This window comes from Rhinatrema bivittatum, chromosome 8 (genome assembly GCF_901001135.1).
Source record: "Rhinatrema bivittatum chromosome 8, aRhiBiv1.1, whole genome shotgun sequence".
NCBI classification, from domain to species: Eukaryota; Metazoa; Chordata; class Amphibia; order Gymnophiona; family Rhinatrematidae; genus Rhinatrema; species Rhinatrema bivittatum.
In genome coordinates this window covers 170978948-170999477 of record NC_042622.1, presented here as the reverse complement: position 1 = coordinate 170999477, position 20530 = coordinate 170978948, and the positions used below count along the sequence as shown (strand labels likewise).

The window sequence follows — 20530 nt, the reverse complement described above, 5'->3', positions numbered from 1 at the left end:
CCAAACCATCAATCGGCTGGCTTCGGAGGCTACTAGTTGACTTCTTGTCCCGCCTTGCCGATTTATGTAAGCTACCATGGTCGCATTGTCGGACAGGACCCGTACTGCTCGTTCTCGAATCAAAGGGAGAAAGTGTTGTAACACCAGGCGAACCGCTCTGGTTTCCAAAAGATTTATAGACCACTTGGTTTGCGGAAGCGTCCAACACCCCTGAGTGGACTGAGATTGACATACCGCCCCCCAACCCGTCAGACTGGCATCTGTCGTGACAATGATCCATTGAGGGGGCTCCAAATCGACACCCTGGAGCAGATGGACTGGATTCAACCACCACTGCAGGCTGGTCCTGGCCGGGCATAGGAGCGGCAGAGGCACCTGAAAATCTTCCGATTTGGGATCCCAGCGGGATAGGAGCGCCCCTTGTAGAGGCCGCATATGCGCAAACGCCCAAGGAACCAAATCCAGAGTGGATGCCATATATCCAAGAACTTGTAAATAATCCCACGCCACCGGCAGGGGGAGAGCTAATAGACGGCGAACATGAGCTTGCAAGCGCTCCATCCGTGCCTGTGGAAGGAAAACCTTGCCCAAACTGGTATCGAACAACGCTCCTAGAAACTCCAATCTCTGGGTGGGAATCAGCCAACTCTTGGAGTGATTGACGACCCAATCCAGAGAGTTGAGCCGGAGAAGCACCTTCTGCACCGCTTCCTCGCAGAGACGCAGTGATTTTGCTCGGATGAGCCAGTCGTCCAAATACGGATGTACGAGTACACCTTCTCTCCGGAGACTCGCGGCTACCACCACCATGACCTTGGTGAAAACTCTCGGAGCTGTCGCGAGGCCGAACGGAAGAGCACAGAACTGGAAATGGGATCCCATGATCATAAAGCGGAGGAACCTTTGATGGAACTCCTGAATTCCTATATGCAGGTAAGCCTCTGTGAGATCCAATGAAGCCAAATATTCGCCTTTGTGGACCGCTGCGATAACGGAACGCAGGGTTTCCATCCGAAATCGTGGTATCCGTAATGCCCTGTTGACCTGCTTCAGATCCAGTATCGGTCTGAACGTGCCTTCCTTCTTTGGGACGATGAAGTAAATGGAATAGCGACCCGTTCTTTGCTCGGCAGGTGGTACCGGCACTATAGCTCCCAGCGCTCGTAACCGAGTTATTGTCTGCGTAATCACCTGCTGTTTTGCAGGAGAACCGCTGGGAGAAATGAGAAACAGGTCGCGCAGGGGCCGTGCAAACTCCAACGCGTAGCCGTAATGTATGATGTCGAGAACCCACTGGTCGGTAGTAATTCTGGCCCATTCCTCTCGAAAGTGAAAGAGACGTCCCCCTACCTTCGGAACCGAGGGATGAGCCAGCATCCCTTCATTGAGCCGTTTTAGCGGCGGCAAAGGAATGCGACGCTGTTGTACGCGCTGGCCGTCTACCACGAAAGGAAGGAGTCCATGCTTGAGAACGTGTAGTAGCTTGTCTAGTAGCATAAGAGGAGGAGCCTCTATCCGAGCGAAATCGGCGCTGGCCGCGAAAACGACTGCGGAAGCTGCCCGAAGACCAAAAAGACCTAGGCCTGTCCTCCGGTAACTTGAATACCTTGTTCTCCCCCAGAGAACGAATTAATTGCTCCAACTCGTCCCCAAATAACAGTTTACTGCGAAAAGGAAAAGACCCGAGTTGCGCTTTAGAAGACGAGTCGGCAGCCCGGTGACGTAGCCAAAGTAGTCTTCTTGCCGATACTGCGGAAGCCATGGAGCGGGCCGAAGTGCGGAGCAGATCATAGAAGGCATCCGCAGCAAAAGCTACCGCAGATTCCATGCGGTTTGCCTGCTCTGCCTCCTCCGGAGGTAGATCTTGTGACGTTAACATCTGTTCTACCCAGTGAAGGGTAGCCCGTTGTACCATGCAACTGCAAAGCGCCGCCCGTACTCCTAAGGCTGAGACTTCAAAAATTCGCTTCAGTAACGTCTCCAATTTCCGATCCTGGAGATTCTTAAGGGCCGAACCTCCCGTCACCGGGATGGTAGTGTGTTTAGCAACAGCTGTGACAGCCGAATCTACTTTAGGCACTTTAAGCAACTCCAATGAATCCGCAGGGAGCGGGTAAAGTTTATCCATAGCCCGACTGACTCTAAGAGTGGCCTCCGGATTATCCCATTCTCGGTAAATAATCTGAGCAAGCTTATTATGAAATGGAAAAGCATGCGATGGTGTGTGGAGCCCGGTCAATTCTAAGTCACCCGGCAGGGAATCCGACTCAATCTGGGGTACCGGGATCCCTAGTTCTTGGAGCACATGAGTGATCAAAGAATCCAATTCTTCCTTGTGAAACAACCGGAGAATTTGAGGGTCGTCCCCTTCGACCGGGTCCACACCCCCCATGTCAGTACCTGAAACTGGAGTGGGAGTGTCCTGTGAAACAGGATCTATAGCAACATGCTGCGGAGGCTTAGGAGGGAGGGCTGGATTAGGGCTTCCCAATCCCAGGTCAGTGGGAGCTGCGGAAGGTTTGCCACGTTTTTCAGGGATAGGTGCAGCCTGCTCCCATTCAGCTTCGGCTTCCAAGTAAGCCTTGTGGAGCAAAAGTACAAACTGCGAGGAAAAAGGATGAGGCCTCTTCAAGGGACCTCCCTTGGCTCCCATAGGCGGCAAGGACATGAGCCCCGATAAAACGCGGGACTGATGGGGGCTAAGATCCGGTGGAGACAGGGGCGGGAGGTCCTTTCCCTCCTCCGACGAAACTGCCCCGCGATCGAGGTCATCTATAACGGCCGCCGACTGCCCCAAAATGGCCGCTGCCTCCGATATCGGAGACGAGGCGTGCTGTGTTCTGCCTGATGCTGATCGTGTCTCCTGCCGCGGAGGTAGAGAGATCCCGGTTGCGGCTGTCCTCCGCGAGGGCCCCTCCCCCCCAGGAAGGCACCGGGAACAGAGGCCCTCGCGGGAGAGCCGGTGACCCGGCTCTCCACACGCAGCACAAACCATCCCTCTAGGCATCTCAGGAGATAGAAAACGGCGCGAAAAGGGACCGGGTGACAAGCCACCCCTTCTGGAGACCACAGTGAGTAAGCAGGCAGTGGGCTAGATAAAAATAAAAATACCTCGGTTTTTTGGTTTTTTTTAAGTGCTTGTAGCGCTGGCACCAGCCGCCGTGTATAAACTTCAAAAGTCAAACCTTCCCCTTTTTTTTTTTTTTTACTTGGGAGCCTGCAGAGGGTGTAACATACACGTCTGAACTATCTTCTCCGAGGAATTAAACTTCTCAGGAGGCGGAGAGGGAGAGTGACCGGCCCACCGATTAATCCTCCCTCTCCTCTCACTGGGCTGGGCAGACAGAAAACTCCGGGAAAGGCTCCAGGGCAATACCCTGCCTTGCCTGCTATGGCTTCAATTACAGTCAAAATTAGTTCTAAGATTTACAATGATCTAGTCACCGAATTGTTTTTCCCAGATAACTTAAGTCAAACCTGACAGGGAAAACTTTCCCAATTTACAGGAGATCAGGACCGCAGGTTATGCTCTCTCATCTGCTGGAGTCAGAGATATACTGAAGGATCGCAGGGGGCGCACCAGGGTGTATAGGGCGTGCCTTTTCAGTTTTCTCTCTGACTCCATCTGCTGGACAGGAGGCATAACCCAGCAGCCTGGACTGATCCTGGTACGTGCAGGGAACAGTGGGCTTGAGAAGAGATACATGGAATACGTCATGAATTCGAAATGTGGAAGGTAGTTTGAATTTATATGTCACATTTCTTATCTGTCGATCAATTTGAAAAGGTCCCACAAAATGAAGCACGAATTTTAGTGAAGGCATTCATAATCGGAGGTTATGGGTACTTAAGAACATAAGAACATAAGAAATTGCCATGCTGGGTCAGACCAAGGGTCCATCAAGCCCAGCATACTGTTTCCAACAGAGGCCAAAACCAGGCCACAAGAACCTGGCAATTACCCAAACCCTAAGAAGAACCCATGCTATTGATGCAATTAATAGCAGTGGATATTACCTAAGTAAACTTGATTAATAGCCATTAATGGACTTCTCCTCCAAGAACTTATCCAAACATTTTTTGAATCCAGCATGGCACTAACCCTGCAGCCAGCAGAGGTCCCTCTTCAGTCTTTTTTAAAAGCTACAGGCAGAGCCGAAAAATAAAATAAGAAAGCGTAAGGAACCCAACACCGCGGGGCGGAGAGCGGGTTTCATGAGGACTAACATCCTGCTGTCCTGTGAGAACACCTGTTACAGTTAAGCAACATTTGCTTTCTCACAGGACAAGCAGGATGGTAGTCCTCACATATGGTTGAGTACCGAGCTGAGGATGTCCGAGAAATGCACCAAATGTATCCAGGTGCGCAAGGCACTAGGACTAGGATAAAATTTGGTCGAGGGCATCCTGAACCCCACCGGGCAGGCGGAAGGGTGTTGGTAAGTCACGCTGTAAACAGGTTACGAAGGACAGACTGGCCGAAGATGGAATCTTGTCTTCCAGCTTTGTCCAAGCAATAGTGGGCTGCAAAGGTGTGGAGAGAACTCCAGGTGGCAGGCCTGCAAATGTCAGGAAGCGGCACCGATCGTAGGTGTGCTACTAAAGTCGCCATGGCCCTCACAGAGTGTGCCTTAACACGGTCTTGAAATGGAATGCCCACTTGCTGATAGCAAAAGGATGTGCAGTCCGCCAACCAGGAGGAGAGAGTCTGCTTACCCACAGGCTTCCCTAACTTATTAGGGTGGAAAGAGATGAACAATTGAGTACTTTCCCTGTGGGCAGCTGTACGGTCTAGGTAGAAAGCTAGAGCCCGTTTACATTCAAGGGTATGCAGAGCCTGTTCTCCTGGGTTGGAATGGGGCCTGGGAAAAAAACGTAGGTAGTATGATGGATTGATTGAGATGAAAATCCGAAACTACCTTAGGTAAGAATTTCGGGTGAGTGCAGAGTACTGCCCGGTCCTGCAGAAGTTTAGTGTAAGGCTGATAGGTAACTAGAGCCTGCAATTCACTAACTCTGCGAGCTGAAGTGATTGCCAAAAGAAAAATCACTTTCCATGAAAGATATCAAAGTTCACAGGAGTGAAGAGGCTCGAATGGTGGTTTCATGAGCCGACCCAGAACTAGATTAAGGTCCCAAGAAGGGGCCGGAGGACATAGTGGAGGCTTGAGGTGGAGCAAGCCCTTCAGAAAACGTGGGACAAGGGGTTATACTGATATAGGGACGTCCCCGACAGCTTTATGGAAGGAGGCTACCGCACTGCCATGCATTCTGATGGAAGACGTTTTTAGACCTGACTCTAATAAGTGCCAGAGATAGTCTAAAAACATGGTTTGGATAAGTTCTTGGAGGAGAAGTCCATTAATGGCTATTAATCAATTTTACTTAGGGAATAACCACTGCTATTAATTGCATCAGTAGCATGGGATCTTCTTAGTGTTTGGGTAATTGCCAGGTTCTTGTGGCCTGGTTTTGGCCTCTGTTGGAAACAGGATGCTGGGCTTGATGGACCCTTGGTCTGACCCAGCATGGCAATTTCTTATGTTCTTATGGTAACTGGACAAATAAAGGGGTCAAGGGACTGAGAAGAGCACCATGAGGTGAACCTGTTCCATTTGTAAGAGTTAGCTTTTCTCGTGGAAGGCTTCCGTGAAGCAATCAAGACACGGGAAACTGGTTCAGAAAGGTTAAATGGTTGAAGGATTAACCTTTCAACATCCATGCCGTCAGGGACAAGGCTTGAAGACTGGGATGGCGTAGGCTCCCGTCGTTCTGAGTGATCAGAAGAGGGTCCTTTCCCAAGGGAATGTGCCTGCGAATGGAGAGATCCTGCAGTATTGGAAACCACACTTGGCGTGGCCAGTGAGGTGCTACCAGGATCATGGTTCCCTTGTCCTGACGTAACTTCACGAGAGTCTTCGAGAGAAGAGGAAGTGGAGGGAATGCGTAGAGCAGACTGGTTGCCCACGAGAGGGAGAATGTGTCTCTGGGCTGAGAGTGTTTGCTGCGAATGAGAGAGCAGAAGTTCTCCACTTTGTGGTTTTGTGGGGATGCAAAGAGATCTATCCGAGGATATCCCCACTGTTGGAAGATGGAGTTCGCTACAGAGGGGTTGAGAGACCACTCGTGCGGTTGAAAGACGCGACTCAGCTTGTCTGCCAGCACATTGTCCACTCCCGGCAAATAGGTGGCCCTGAGGTACATCGAATGGGAGAGAGCTTCCGCCCATATCCGCGCAGCTTCCTGACACAGAAGGAAGGAGCCTGTGCCTCCCTGCTTTTTGATGTACCACATGGCCACCTGGTTGTCCGTCTGAATCAGGATGACTTGATTTGAGAGGCGATCCTGAAAAGCCCTGAGAGCATATCTGATTGCTCGAAGTTCCAGGAAATTTATTTGGTGTTTGGCTTCCTCTGGAGACCAAGGTCCTTGTGTCTGCGAGATCAGCCATGTGGGCTCCCCAACCGAGGTTGGAAGCATTGGTGGTGAGAGTGATTTGAGGATTTGGAACCTGGAAGGGCAATCCCTGGAGGAGATTGGTCTGATTTTTCCACCAGTCGAGAGACAGACGGAGTGAGTCAGTGACGTGGACAACAGTCGACAGAGGCTGAATAGCTTGAGTCCATTGAGACCTCAGAGTCCAGTGCATGAGTCTCATGGCCAAGCGGGCCATTGGTGTGACATGGACTGAGGACGCCATATGTCCCAGGAGGACGAGAAATTGGCGTGCAGTCGCGGAGTGCTGAGACTGCAGCTGGTGAGCAAGAGACACGAGAGTTAATGCTCGCTGTCGAGGCAGGAAAGCCTTTGCCTGTAAGGTGTCCAAGTCTGCCCCAATGAACGACAAGGTTTGAGATGGGACTAAGTAGGATTTGTCATAATTGACGAGAAATCCTAACGAAATTAGCGTGTGTAAGGTTAGATTGAGGGACGACAGAGCAGTTTGCTGAGTGGGAGCCCTGATTAACCAGTCGTCCAGATAGGGGTAGACGTGAACACCTTGTGTCCTGAGGAAGGCTGCGACGACTACGAGGCATTTTGTAAAGACTCGTGGTGCAGACATTAGGCCGAATGGAAGCACTCAGTATTGAAAGTGCTTGGGGCCTACTAGGAACCTCAGGTATTTGCGATGAGCTGGTCTTATCGCAATGTGGGTGTATGCGTCCTGGATGTCCAGAGAGCAGAGCCAGTCTCCTCTTTGTAGAAGAGGTAGAAGCGATCCCAAGGTGACCATCTTGAACTTTTCTCGCTAGAGGTACTTGTTGAGGGCCCGTAGGTCCAGAATAGGACGGACGCCTCCCGAGTTTTTGGGGATTAGAAAGTACCGGGAATAGAATCCTAGGCCTTGCTGAGAGTAAGGTACGGGTTCTTTTGCCTTGGACTGGAGAAGTAGGGAGACCTCTTGATCCAGATGGATGGAGTGATCGGATGTTCTCCACGTCAGTAGAGGTGGGGAGTCCGGTGGCATGGAGAGAAAGTTCAGATGGTAACCCTGAGCAATTATCGCCAGTACCCATTGGTCTGGGGTGATTGAGTGCCATATGTTGTGGAAGTGGCACAATCGACCTCTGTCTCCACCTGCTGGAAGGGAGGCATAACCCATGGTCTGGACTGATCCGGGTACATACAGGGAACTGGAATTTGGGCGCATATTTTGATGAAAATTTATCCACATACCTTTGAAAATGAAAACATATGCATGTAAGTGCAAAACCTCTTCCCAATCTCACTCTTAGAACCTCTCTTCTCACTATAAAGTAGATTTTAAAAAAGAATGCGTGTGCATCCATGCGTGCACACTACCCAGCGAACAATTTTATAAAATCACGGGCTGTGCGCACAAAGGGGGGGCAGACACAGGTAAAAATCACACAGTGACGCATCGTCGGGCTTCCCCAGTTCCCTCCCAGTCTGTTTCAATTAAGGAGCGGACTGGGAGGGAACTTCCCTACCCCCTACCCTAACCTCCCTTCCACTTCCCCTATCCTAGCTGTCCCCTATCCCTACCCTAGGTACCCCTATTTTTTTAAATTATCTTTTGCTCCTCCAAAGGCGGTGCCGGCACGCAATCCCCTGGCACAATGGCAAATGGTGCGCATAAACCCTGTTTTTTGCGCGTGCGGGCCATTAAAGATCGGGCCTTAAGGGTACAAACATATTTTATAATAGGCCATTTTGATGGGTAAAGCACTGTTTTACTGCAGAAATGGCTTTGAAACTTGCTCCTCCTATGGGCACTTACTGAAACTATATAAATTAGTACAAGGATACAATTAACAAGATATACATTTACCACAGAGCATACTGACAGTTAAAAAGTACAAAGTTAAGTCTGCATGAAGATAAACAGGAGTAAGTATCCTGGATGTTGTGCTGTAAAATGTAGATTGGAAACATTAACGGGGAAATTTTCAATCCCCAGCACGTGCAAATACCTGGAGATACGTGCGTGGCTGGACGGAGAGGGGAAAAAGGAGGAAGGGTATTAGGGGGTTAGGGAAGTTCCCTCCCAATCCGCTTTTTTATTGTGCTCACGAGTGGGCACCTGCTCGCACATGCATACCCTGATATAAAATCGGCGCGTCCATGTGCACATGCCGGGAACCGCAAGCACATGGACACCCGCATGACCCTTTTAAAATTTAGCTCTTAGTCATGACTAAGGTATCCATAGACAACTTTACTATGTCACATGTTCCTATGCAGAGGCACTCAAGATTCAGGGAGAATGAACCTACGTTTTCATGAAGTGCAATCTTTATTCACAGCTTCTTATAAATTACAAGTAAAGGAAACAAATATTACACTAAACTAGAAGAATATGGCATCAAAATGAAGTGAAATAAGTTTTGGCTCCCAACTGAATGAACAAATTAGTTCTATTTGCTGCTGGGTGAGAATATTGGGTTGTAACTCAGTACCTTGCTTGGAAGAACATTAACCAAGTTCTTTAAGTCCCTTATGAAAATTTCTTACCATTTCATAGAATACACATGGCACGCTATCCTGTCCATCTCTCAGAAGAAAGGTCTTTGCACCATATGGTCCAGAGGTCACTGCAGAATCAAGTGTGGCTAGGGAATAAGAAGATATACAATCCAATATAAAATATAACCAGTCACAACGCAATATACAAAGCAGATAACACTGCTCTCAATAACATCATACAGATACACAGATCACAGCACACGACAAGAACCGCAAGTAAATTACATCTAGTCATACCATCACTTCGATTAGCTAAGCTATCCAACACAAGAAACAGAGCCATTTCCACTGCAGGACCGAAATTATGGAACTCACTACCAGATTACCTGAGCTCACAAAGCAACATCAAATCATTTAAAAAAGAGCTCAAAACATGGATCTTCAGTCAAACTTTCAAAGACGGTATAGCTTAATTACACATACTTATTTAACACATAACCAACTTCGGTTATGTAAGAACAATCCCAAAACTATTACATAGAACGTTTAAGCTTGATTGTTCATGGACAAGAATGATACTACATGATTATCCACAGACTTTTAAAATTAGTTTCTTATAGGTAAATTGAACTTTAACATCCACTTCTTTCCATTAAAATATATTTCCCCCTTCAATGATAACACAATTCAAATTATATAATTAACCCACTCTAAGTTGTTTTTAATTTACATAAGTTCAATCAATTTGTTGATTATTACCCGGTTTGATCACAGTTATACCCTGTTTGTTTCAATTGTTGACAAAATGTACTAAGTTGTTATATCTGTAAACCGGAGTGAAGGCATCTAGCTATACTTCGGTATAAAAAAAACATTTAAATAAATAAATAAAAATAAATATATTTAATAACACATATCACATATATATATACATACATACATACATACACCTGTGGGTATACATATTTAGTTATAACTGCTGTGATACGAGTATCTTAACTGCATATTCATTTTTTAAAGAAAATATAAATATGAGTTATGCATCCATTAATAACAGCCCAGAATAATAAAAGATGTCTACCAGACATTTTTTAAGAAATGTGATTAATATAGATATTTCATTTCAATGTTATTGTAATTAACCATTAATTATACTGCAGCTCACAACTTTTATAACATTTGTCAATCATTCAAACTGTTTATATTATCATCCTTGTGGCTTTTGGTATCTAAATAAAGATAAATTATTCTGTATTCTTAGAAAGCAGTACAGATTATCAGTTTGTAAATAATGAATATGCCACTAATAACAAATAGGTCTGAAAGCTGTCTTATTCAAATACAGCAAAAGCACAGAAATCAAATACGATACACATATACAGCTCATTTTACATATTATTACCAATTACTGACCTGCTAGAAACTACTCAACATACCTAACACTTCAAATAACAATGCTATTTTATAAGCATATTCACTCCAATGCTTCATTCGTTCAATGACGGCAGTTATGATTCGTAGAGATCTGTCGCTTTCTTTGATTTTTACTTGCAATCTGGGCATTTTCTTTCAAAGAGAAAAACTGGTTAGCTGAAACTCAAACATTTTGCACAGATGGTAATACTTAAGATTTTAGCAGCACATTTGTTACAGTCTGCTACATTTCATGCAATAAGGGATTAAGATAATACCTGAATTGTTGCTTCTTCTGGAATATCAAATTGTTTCTCATCGACTTTACTTTGTTGTAAACTGTGTCTTAACACAGATGATGAACTATGATTCTGTAGTCCACTAGACGTACTACTAGATATTATAGACCATTGTGTTGATGTGGCTTTCCTTGTTTTACAAGATTCAAGACTCCTCTGTTGCCAAACATTTCCCAGAGTATTGATTTGGCCATGAACCATTTGTTCATCAGGCTTAAAATGTGTGCTTGGAGACAGATACTCATTTTCTTTCCAGGTTCCAGCACTAGGTCTCTGTTTTTCTCCTTTTGACCTGAAAAACTGTATATGATTAATCCACAGAATCAGCTAAAAGGTACTGAGCTTGATATTAAAAATAAGTTTGATTTCTATTCACAAATGTCAGTTACACTGTATAATTTGTATACTGATGCACACCAATAAAATGTTATTTTTTTTTCAAAATAATTTGTATTATTATTACAAGGAGCACAGCTTACAAACACAGAAATCAGAAATACAGTACCTAAACCATGGCATATCCAACAGGACCAATACTATGAAACAGTTAGAAGTCCTTCAGTGTGCGTACTCCTTTGCCAGTTTTCCATGTACTTATTCTCCTCGACCATAACCCCACCCCTCAATTGTATCCACAGTCATATCCCAGTCACTCACCATTCATCCATTCCCTCCCCTCCCATTCCAGGAACATCCATTTAAGACCAGGTATGTTTATAACCAGTAGCAATCAACCCAACTTGCACATCATTTGGAAGTAACGCATAATAGGCTTGCCAACAAGCACAGTACAGTTTGTCTGGTTTCCGCGTGCCACTGAGAAAGTCCATAAATTCCATTTGTAGTAGTAGTACCATTCTATTTGTCCAGGCTGCTAAAGTAGGCATCGCCACCGGGTCAGTCCAGTCCGCCAGTATGGTCCTACATGCGAGCATAATAGCAAGACGCTCAAATTTCTGTTTTGAACCACTACCAGGTGCGCCGTCCGGGTGGGAACTAGCCAACAAAATATGCCCGGCAACAGGTATAGGCACATCTGTACATTTAGCGATCGTCTGAAACACAGAGTCCCAGAAGGTTGTCAGTTTGGGACATGTAAACAATCGATGGTATAACATCCCATCCGTTGTTCCACATTTGCTACACAAAGAAGTAGGAGCCAACTTCATTTTGTTTCTTCGCACATCATCATAATAAAAACAGTGAAGGATTTTAAATTGGACTTCCCGTAATCCCAAGTCAGGTAACCACATATAGAGCGCCTTAAAGCAGGATTTCAAATACGCTGGGGTGAGCTGTATATTCATCATAGTCGACCAGCGGGTCGCCAAAGAGTCCAAACAGGTAGCTTTACGAAATTTTTGCCCTAGCTTTTTCCATCCTGTGATTGTATTAGCCACACACGCAGTATCAAATATATTTGTAGCAAAGGTTGATTCAGCTGTTAACAACTCAGAGCTCCAGGAGAAGGATTGCAAGTAGTGACGAACCTGTAGGTAGGCGAAAAATTGTTTTGCTGGGAGTTGATATGTACGAGCCAAAGTATCATATTCCACTAATACATGAGAAACAGGGTCAAAAAAGTGAAAAGCAAACATTACTCCACAATTTGCCCAAGATTGATAGACCCCTCTACTCTCAGTCCCAGGCAGAAAGCCAGCATTACCAAGAAAAGGAAGCAAGAGAGATGCCACCCCCGGTAGACCTGCACGACGTCGCACCCATCTCCAAGCTCGAACACACGGTGTCAATAAAACCCTGGGAAATGTAAGGGTACTTCTAAGCACAGTACACAGTTGGATAATACTGAGAGGGGAATTAGGGCGCGACATACTCTCCAACATCCCCTGCACACAGTAATGGTAGGTTCCCGTGATCCATTCGCCGATGAAACGTAACTGGCAGGCCACATTGTATAACCGAAAGTCAGGCATATTTAACCCACCCTGTTCCCTGGGGTCCTCCAGTCCGGGCGACTTGCTGCAGCAGCCTCATGCTACGGGCAGGCCTCAGCTGGGTTCAACAATTACTCTGCACCCAAGAACTCCCGCCGGCAGAGATGGAGCAGGCTGAGCGTCTAGAAGCCGTGATCGCTTACGGGGCAGACACACTCTACAATTTGGTTCGTGTTCAGGCGAAGGCGATGGCTTCGGCGGTGTCTGCCCGGAGGCTCCTCTGGCTACGCTATTGGTCAGCCGATCAGTCTTCCAAAGCCCGCTTAGGCACGTTGCCTTTCAAAGGTAAGATGCTTTTTGGTGAGGACCTTGAGAAGCTTATGGACTCCTTGGCGGACAACAAGGTCCATAAGCTCCCGGAGGACCGTCCTAAACCTGCCCGGTCTTACTCGCCCTACTGTTCTCGCTTCCAGGGTCAGCGTTGTTATACTCTGCGCGGGCGGGGTGGTTCCTTGAGGGGTTTCTCTTCTCGAGCTCAGTCTTGGTTTCAGTCCTTTCGTGGGTGGCGGCCCTTTCGTGAGAGCCAGCCCGCGCGCTCCACCCCCAAGCCTGCCACACAATGAAGTTCAGCTGACTCATTCCTCGGTTCCCTACCTCGGTGGCCACCTCTCCCTGTTTTACGAGGAATGGGTCGAAATCCCGTCGAATCAGTGGGTCCTCGACATTATCAGAGACGGGTACGCCTTCGAGACTGTTCGCGACCTTCCGGATCTTTTTCTCTTCTCTCCTTGCGGGTGGTCCAAGAGGGACGTGGTGGAGCAAACCCTCACCAGACTCCTGGATCTGGGCGCGGTGGTCCCGGTCCTGGAGAGGGAGCTTGGCGCCGGCCAGTATTCCATTTACTTCATCGTCCCCAAGAAGGACGGGTCCTATCGCCCGATCCTGGACCTCAAGCGGGTCAATCGCGCCCTCAAAATTCCTCATTTCCGCATGGAAACCCTGCGAGCGGTCATAGCGGCGGTTCGCCCCGGAGAGTTTCTCGCTTCTCTTGATCTCGCAGAGGCGTACTTCCATATTCCGATTCACCGCGACTACCAGAAGTATCTCTGCTTCCATGTTCTCAACCAGGACTTCCAGTTTCGGGCGCTACCCTTCGGTCTCGCGACCGCGCCTCGCACCTTCACCAAGGTCATGGTGGTCGCGGCAGCTCTGCGCCGGGAAGGAATCCTTGTCCATCCCTACCTGGACGACTGGCTCATCAGGGCCAAGTCAGCGGCTTCCTGTCAACAGGCGATGAAAGGAAAATTAGTTTCTTACCTGATAATTTTCGTTCCTGTAGTACCAAGGATCAGTCCAGGACACCTGGGTTGTGACTCCGCACCAGCAGGTGGAGACAGAGCAAAACCTGTGGGCGGAGCCATATATGCCCCTGTGCCAGTCACAGCCCCTTAGTCATACGTAATGTCAAAGTTGCAATGCAACCAAGCAACAAAACTGGCTAGAAAATTCACTTCCAACCCCAAACTAACACCAAAACTCCAACTTGAACCGGACTCCCCAACCAGGAGAGCTAAACAAGCGAACAGCAGAACTAAGAAAAAATTATGAGCGGACTCTCCGTTACTGTAGCGAAGCCCTGCGGGTGGGATCCTGGACTGATCCTTGGTACTACAGGAACGAAAATTATCAGGTAAGAAACTAATTTTCCTTTCCCTGTACGTACCAGGATCAGTCCAGGACACCTGGGATGTACCAGAGCAAACTTATCGAGGGTGGGAAGCAGAGTCCCGCTCGGAGTACCCTCTCTCCAAATCCCCCGGAATCGGTAGCCCGGACATCCAACCGGTAATGCCTGATAAAGGTATGCATCGACTTCCAGGTAGCCGCCCTGCAAATCTCCTGAGGTGATACCTGAGAAGCTTCCGCCCAGGACGCGGCCTGGGAACGAGTCGAATGAGCCCGAAGACCCACCGGAAGCGGCTTACCCTTTACCAAGTAAGCGGAGCCAATGGCCTCCTTAAGCCAACGTGCGATTGTTGTACGGGACGCAGCAGCCCCTTTCTTTGGCCCCGAAAACAAAACGAACAGATGGTCGGTTACCCGGAACGGATTAGTAACCTCCAAATAACGAAGAAGAGACCTCCGCACGTCCAGCTTCTGCAGTTCTCTGAACTGGGGATCAGTGGAGTCCCCGACCCGAAACGCCGGTAACTCCACTGACTGATTGATGTGAAAAGACGACACCACTTTAGGAAGGAAGGAAGGAACTGTCCGCAAGGACACTCCGGAATCGGAAATCCGCAAGAACGGTTCCCTATAGGACAGCGCCTGCAACTCCGAGACACGTCGAGCCGAGGCGATCGCCACCAAAAACACCGTCTTCAAAGTAAGGTCCTTAGTAGTTGTATGCTTCAATGGCTCAAACGGAGCCGAGCATAGGGCGGAAAGAACCCAGTTAAGGTTCCAAGATGGACAGGGGGGACGCAATGGAGGACGGAGATGTTTAGCCCCCCGAAGAAAACGGGAGATATCTGGGTGAAGGGCCAGGGAGGTTCCCCGGACCTTACCCCGCAAACATCCAAGCGCCGCCACCTGGACCCGTAGCGAACTGCACGCCAAGCCTTTGGCCAGACCGGCTTGAAGAAACGTTAGAATATCTGAGACCGAAGCGGAAATGGGATCCACCCGTCGCTGCATGCACCAATTCTCAAAAACCTCCCAGACCCGGACATAAGCCAGAGACGTAGACTGTTTCCTGGACCTCAGCAAAGTGGCTATCACCGCGTCTGAGTAACTTTTTTTCTTCAGGCGATTCCTCTCAAAAGCCATGCCGCGAGACAGAAGTGATCCGCATCCTCCAAACAAACGGGGCCCTGACGTAGGAGCCCCGCGAACCCCTGGAGACGAATGGGGAACGTCACTGACAACTGGATGAGATCTGCGAACCACGGACGACGTGGCCACTCCGGTGCTACCATGATCACATTGAACGGGTGCAACTCTATGCGCCGAAGGATCTTGCCTATCATTGACCACGGGGGAAACACGTAAAGAAGTACATCCGTCGGCCACGGAAGTACCAGCGCGTCGACGCCTTCTGCTCCCCGTTCTCGACGCCGACTGAAGAATCGCGGAGCCTTCGCGTTGTCCCATGTGGCCATCAGATCCATGTGGGGAACCCCCCACGTCCTGCAGATGAGCCGAAAAGCTTCGTCTGCCAACTCCCACTCTCCGGGATCGAGGTGATGACGACTTAGAAAATCCACCTGTACATTGTCGACCCCGGCAATGTGAGAGGCTGTGATGTTGCTGAGATTTTGTTCTGACCAGGTCATCAAGAGCTGTGCCTCCGCAGCCATCTGTGGACTCCGCGTCCCTCCTTGCCGATTGATGTAGGCCACAGTGGTTGCGTTGTCCGATAGTACTCGGACCGCCTTTCCCCTTACTAACGGTAAAAAGGCTTGTAGAGCTAGACGGACCGCTCTGGTCTCTAGTCGGTTGATAGACCACTGGGCTTGAGACGCTGTCCATAGCCCCTGGACCGACCTCCCTAGGCAAACTGCTCCCCAGCCGGAGAGACTGGCATCCGTGGTCACCACCGTCCATTTGGGTACCAGCAGGGACACTCCACAGGACAGATGCTTGGAATCGAGCCACCAGTGCAGGCTGGATCTCGCCTGGCCCTCGAGTGGAAGAGGCAGGAAGAACTCCTCCGAGACCGGCCGCCATCGGGATAGTAAAGACGACTGCAACGGACGCAGATGAGCGAACGCCCAGGGAACCAGGGCGATTGTTGAAGCCATCGAACCCAGGACCGTCAGATAATCGCAAACTCGAGGACTGTGAAGAGACAGCAACCACCGTACCTGAGACTGTAGCTTGCCCCTGTGTTCCTGGGACAGGATCACTTTGCCCTGTCTCGTGTCGAATAGAGCTCCGAGGTATTCTAGGGTCTGAGTCGGTACCAGTTGACTCTTGCTGAAATTGACCACCCAGCCTAGAGACTGCAACACCTGGAGGACCCTGGCCACTGCCTGCTGACACAGAGGCTTGGACTTTGCGCGAATCAACCAATCGTCTAGGTAAGGATGAACCAGGAGACCTTCCCGGCGTAATTGCGCCGCTACTACCACCATCACTTTCGTGAACGTGCGAGGAGCGGTCGCGAGACCAAACGGTAGCGCCCGGAACTGAAAATGACGCCCCAGAATGCAGAACCATAGGAATTTCTGGAACTCCGGCTGAATTCCCACGTGCAAGTACGCCTCCGTGAGGTCCAGAGAAGCCAAGAATTCGCCCGGCCTTACTGAAGCAATCACCGAACGAATCGTCTCCATCTTGAAGTGAGGAACGCACAGACATCTGTTCACGCCTTTGAGGTCCAAGATCGGCCTTGACGCGCCGTCTTTCTTTGGGACTATGAAGTAAATGGAGTAACGGCCTTCGCCGCGCTGATGGATCGGGACCGGAACGATAGCTCCCAAGCTTTCCAAGCGCCGGATGGTGCCTAGCACTGCCGCCTTCTTCTCCGGAGCTTTGCAAGGAGAGACTAGGAACTTGTCCGCTGGAATTCGAACAAAATCTAATGCGTAACCGTGTCTTATCACGTCGAGGACCCACTGGTCCGACGTAACCCTGGCCCAATCCTCGAAAAACAACGTTAACCGCGCCCCGACATTTGGGATCACGTGCAGAGGCTGCGGCGAGGAATGGGCCGACCGCATCTCATTGCGGCCCCTTAGGACCCCCCGCGGCCGAGGTTCCTCCCTGTTTGCCGAACCGCTTTCCTCGAAAGGACTGCTGCCACTGAGGGGTCCGGGAGGAAGAAGACCTATACGAGGGTCCCGAGGAACGTGGTGGACGTGACTTTCTGGAACCACGGAACCGTGACCTGGAGGAGAACGAGGACCGCGCTGTACCTATCCTCGGGCAGCTTAAACGCCCTGTTCTCTCCCAGGGAGACCATCAGGTCATCCAACTCTTTGCCGAATAGCAGCTTACCTTTGAACGGCAGTGCCCCGAGGTGAGCTTTAGAGGAGCCATCCGCTGCCCAGTTCCGTAACCACAAAAGGCGACGCGCCGAAACCGACGCCACCATGGATCTGGCAGAGGTCCGCAATAGATCATGTAGAGCATCCGCTCCATACGCTATTGCCACCTCTAGTCGATCAGCCTGAGACGCCTCCTCCGGGGATAGACCAGCATTCGCCTGAAGTACCTGGGCCCAGCGCAGGCTAGCCCGCATTGCGAAGTTAGTACAGATGGCGGCCTGCACCCCTAGGGCGGACACCTCAAAAATCTTCTTAAGCTGTACTTCCAGCTTCCTGTCCTGAATGTCCCTGAAGGCCGTCGCTCCCGTAACCGAGATGGTAGACCTCTTTGTCACTGCCGAGACTGCTGAGTCCACTTTCGGAAGTCTGAGCAGGTCCAGCGCATCTTCAGGGAGTGTATACAGTTTATCCATGGCCTTACTGACCTTCAGTCCCAGCTCCGGCGTATCCCATTCTCTAAACAAAATATCGGTCGACGAAAAATGAAAAGGAAAAGCCACTGCCGGTCCCGTGAGACCTAGCAGAACCGGATCCATGTTGGCCTCCTGACGGACCACCACTGGCGGAGCCTCAATTCCTAGTTCCTGAAGAATGGCCGGAATCAAAGGGGTCAGCTCCTCTCTACGGAAGAGGCGGACCACTTTGGGATCATCCCCCTCCACGGCCTGAGCTCCTTTGCTCGCTCCGGACTGAGAGGAGCCATCCGCCGCCGTCTCCTCGGCCCCCTTCAGGGGCTCTTCGGCGGAATCCGTGTCTGTCGCAGACGAAAACTCCGATTCCGACTCCTGTGGGATGCCCCGCAGAGGCCGCTTCCCCCGCGGAGGCTGTCGGACGGACCCCTCGACTTCCCTAGTCTTTCGCTTCTTTGGGGCGTGCTTGCCAGGGCCCCCCTCAGGGGCTCCTTTACGCCTGCGCCTGCTGCGCTTACACTTAAGAACTTTGCGTAGGAGAAGCGCAAAGTCTTCAGAAAAGGAACCCGAGTCCGAGGAATCGAGTCCGGAGCCCTCCCGGGACCGAGACCCCTCCGGGGCGACCCCCCCCCCCCGCAAGACCTGACTGCGGGGAAAGCGCTGGAGGCACGGCAGAGTTCCCTACCGGCTCCCGCGCGATTTCCCTGCCTGTGGCCAAAATGGCCGCCACTCCTGCACTGAGCGGGAAAAGATCCTGCTGTTTGTCAGGCAGAGCACTGGTGCGCGGTGGCGAATGCGCGGCCCGAGAACGGACCCCCCAAGACGCCCCCGACGAGCCTTCTTCGCCCGGGATACATGAGGCACAGAGGCCTTCCCTCGAAAGACGTGCGCGCGCCGAGCCGCAGGCCCGGCAAGCAGAGCCGCGAGGCATGGCAGCGAAAACGCGGGAAACATGAGCTGACAGAAAAATGAGCTGACAGAAAATGAGCTGACAGAAAAATGAGCTGACAGAAAAATGAGCTGACAGAAATGAGCTGACAGAAAATAAAATAAAATAGCACCGCGACTACCCCCCTGCAACCGGCGCCTCCCCCCCGACGAAACCGGAGCGGCAGCGCTAAGTAGCAGAGAGCCGGCGCAACAAACAAAATTCAAACCTTTTTTTTTTTTCCTACCGCTTGTCGCTGTCCATGGTCCTGGAGCCCTGTTGCAAGAGGGGTGAGTGAACCGGGCTCCCCGGTGTCACCCCTAGCGCTGCTACTGGTAAGCCGGGTCCTCGACCCTAGCAGCGGCCTCAACCAGGGGGGGGTTGAGGCCGCTGCTAGGGTCGAGGACCCGGCTTACCAGTAGCAGCCCCCCTGGGAGGCAGGGAGACAGGACTCCACTCACTGAAAAAAACCAAATTTAAAAGAAAATCAAATTTAAAAGAGAAAAAAATCCAAAAAACCTGACTAACTACCAAAATCAGTGCAGGCAGAGGCTGTGACTGCACCTGCACCACCTACTGGAGACAGAGTAAGACTGAGGGGCTGTGACTGGCACAGGGGCATATATGGCTCCGCCCACAAGTTTTGCTCTGTCTCCACCTGCTGGTGCGGAGTCACAACCCAGGTGTCCTGGACTGATCCTGGTACGTACAGGGAATTGCGTATTATCTCTTCTCGCTTCCCTCGGGTGGATAGTGAATTTCTCTAAGAGCAACCTTCAGCCCTCCCAGGAGTTAGAGTTCCTGGGAGCCCACTTCGACACCCGAGAAGGCAATGTCTTCTTACCGCGTGTGTGCGCTCTCAAGCTGATCGAGCAGGTTTTGGGATCTCTCAACCTGACCTGCAGGTTTTGGGATCCATGGCTTCCACCATCGACCTCATCCCCTGGGCTTTTGCTCATATGCGTCCGTTACAGAAAGCTTTGCTATCCTGCTGGCAGCCGGTGTCGGAACAGTTTCACATGGTCCTTCCGTTCCTGGACTCTACAGTCGACGACAAGCAGTGGTGGCTGTCGCTCCCTCATCTCCTCCAGGGGATGCCGCTCCAAGCGCCACAGTGGACGATAGTAACCACGGACGCCAGTCTGTCGGGCTGGGGTGCGGTTTGTCTCTCCCAGTCCACCCAGGGAACCTGGTCGCAGACTCAGTCTCGCTGGCACATCAATCGGTTGGAGACCCTGGCGGTACGCCTGGCCTTTCAGGAGTTCCTCCCCCTGCTCCGTGGCAAGGCAGTAAGAGTCCTGTCCGACAACTCTACCACGGTGGCCTACATCAATCGCCAAGGGGGCACTCGCAGTCCCCTGGTGGCCCTGGAAGTCAGCCGTCTCTTCTCATGGGCGGAACGACATCTGCAGTGCCTGGCGACCTCCCACATCGCAGGCAAGGAAAATGTCCAAGCCGATTTCCTCAGCCGTCAATCGCTCAATCCGGGGGAGTGGGAACTCTCAGATGCGGCCATGGCTCTGATAGTGGACAGGTGGGGTCCCCCCACCTAGACCTCATGGCAACCCTGCGCAATTCCAAGGCCAATCGGTTCTTCAGCTGCTGG

The 20530-nt window shown here is 50.3% G+C and overlaps 1 protein-coding gene across 4 annotated transcripts in view; it reads right to left on the bottom strand.

Annotated features, from left to right (window-relative positions):
• Positions 1-20530, bottom strand: part of SPATA22 (spermatogenesis associated 22) — a 59767-nt gene that overhangs the window by 7299 nt on the left and 31938 nt on the right. For all 4 annotated transcript variants that reach the window (XM_029614132.1, XM_029614134.1, XM_029614133.1 and 1 more), the window contains 3 exons: positions 10620-10932; positions 10365-10494; positions 8977-9074 (listed from right to left, as the gene is read on the bottom strand). In XM_029614132.1, coding sequence (XP_029469992.1) covers positions 8977-9074; positions 10365-10494; positions 10620-10932 — 541 coding nt within the window. The remainder of the gene's footprint in view (positions 1-8976; positions 9075-10364; positions 10495-10619; positions 10933-20530) is intronic.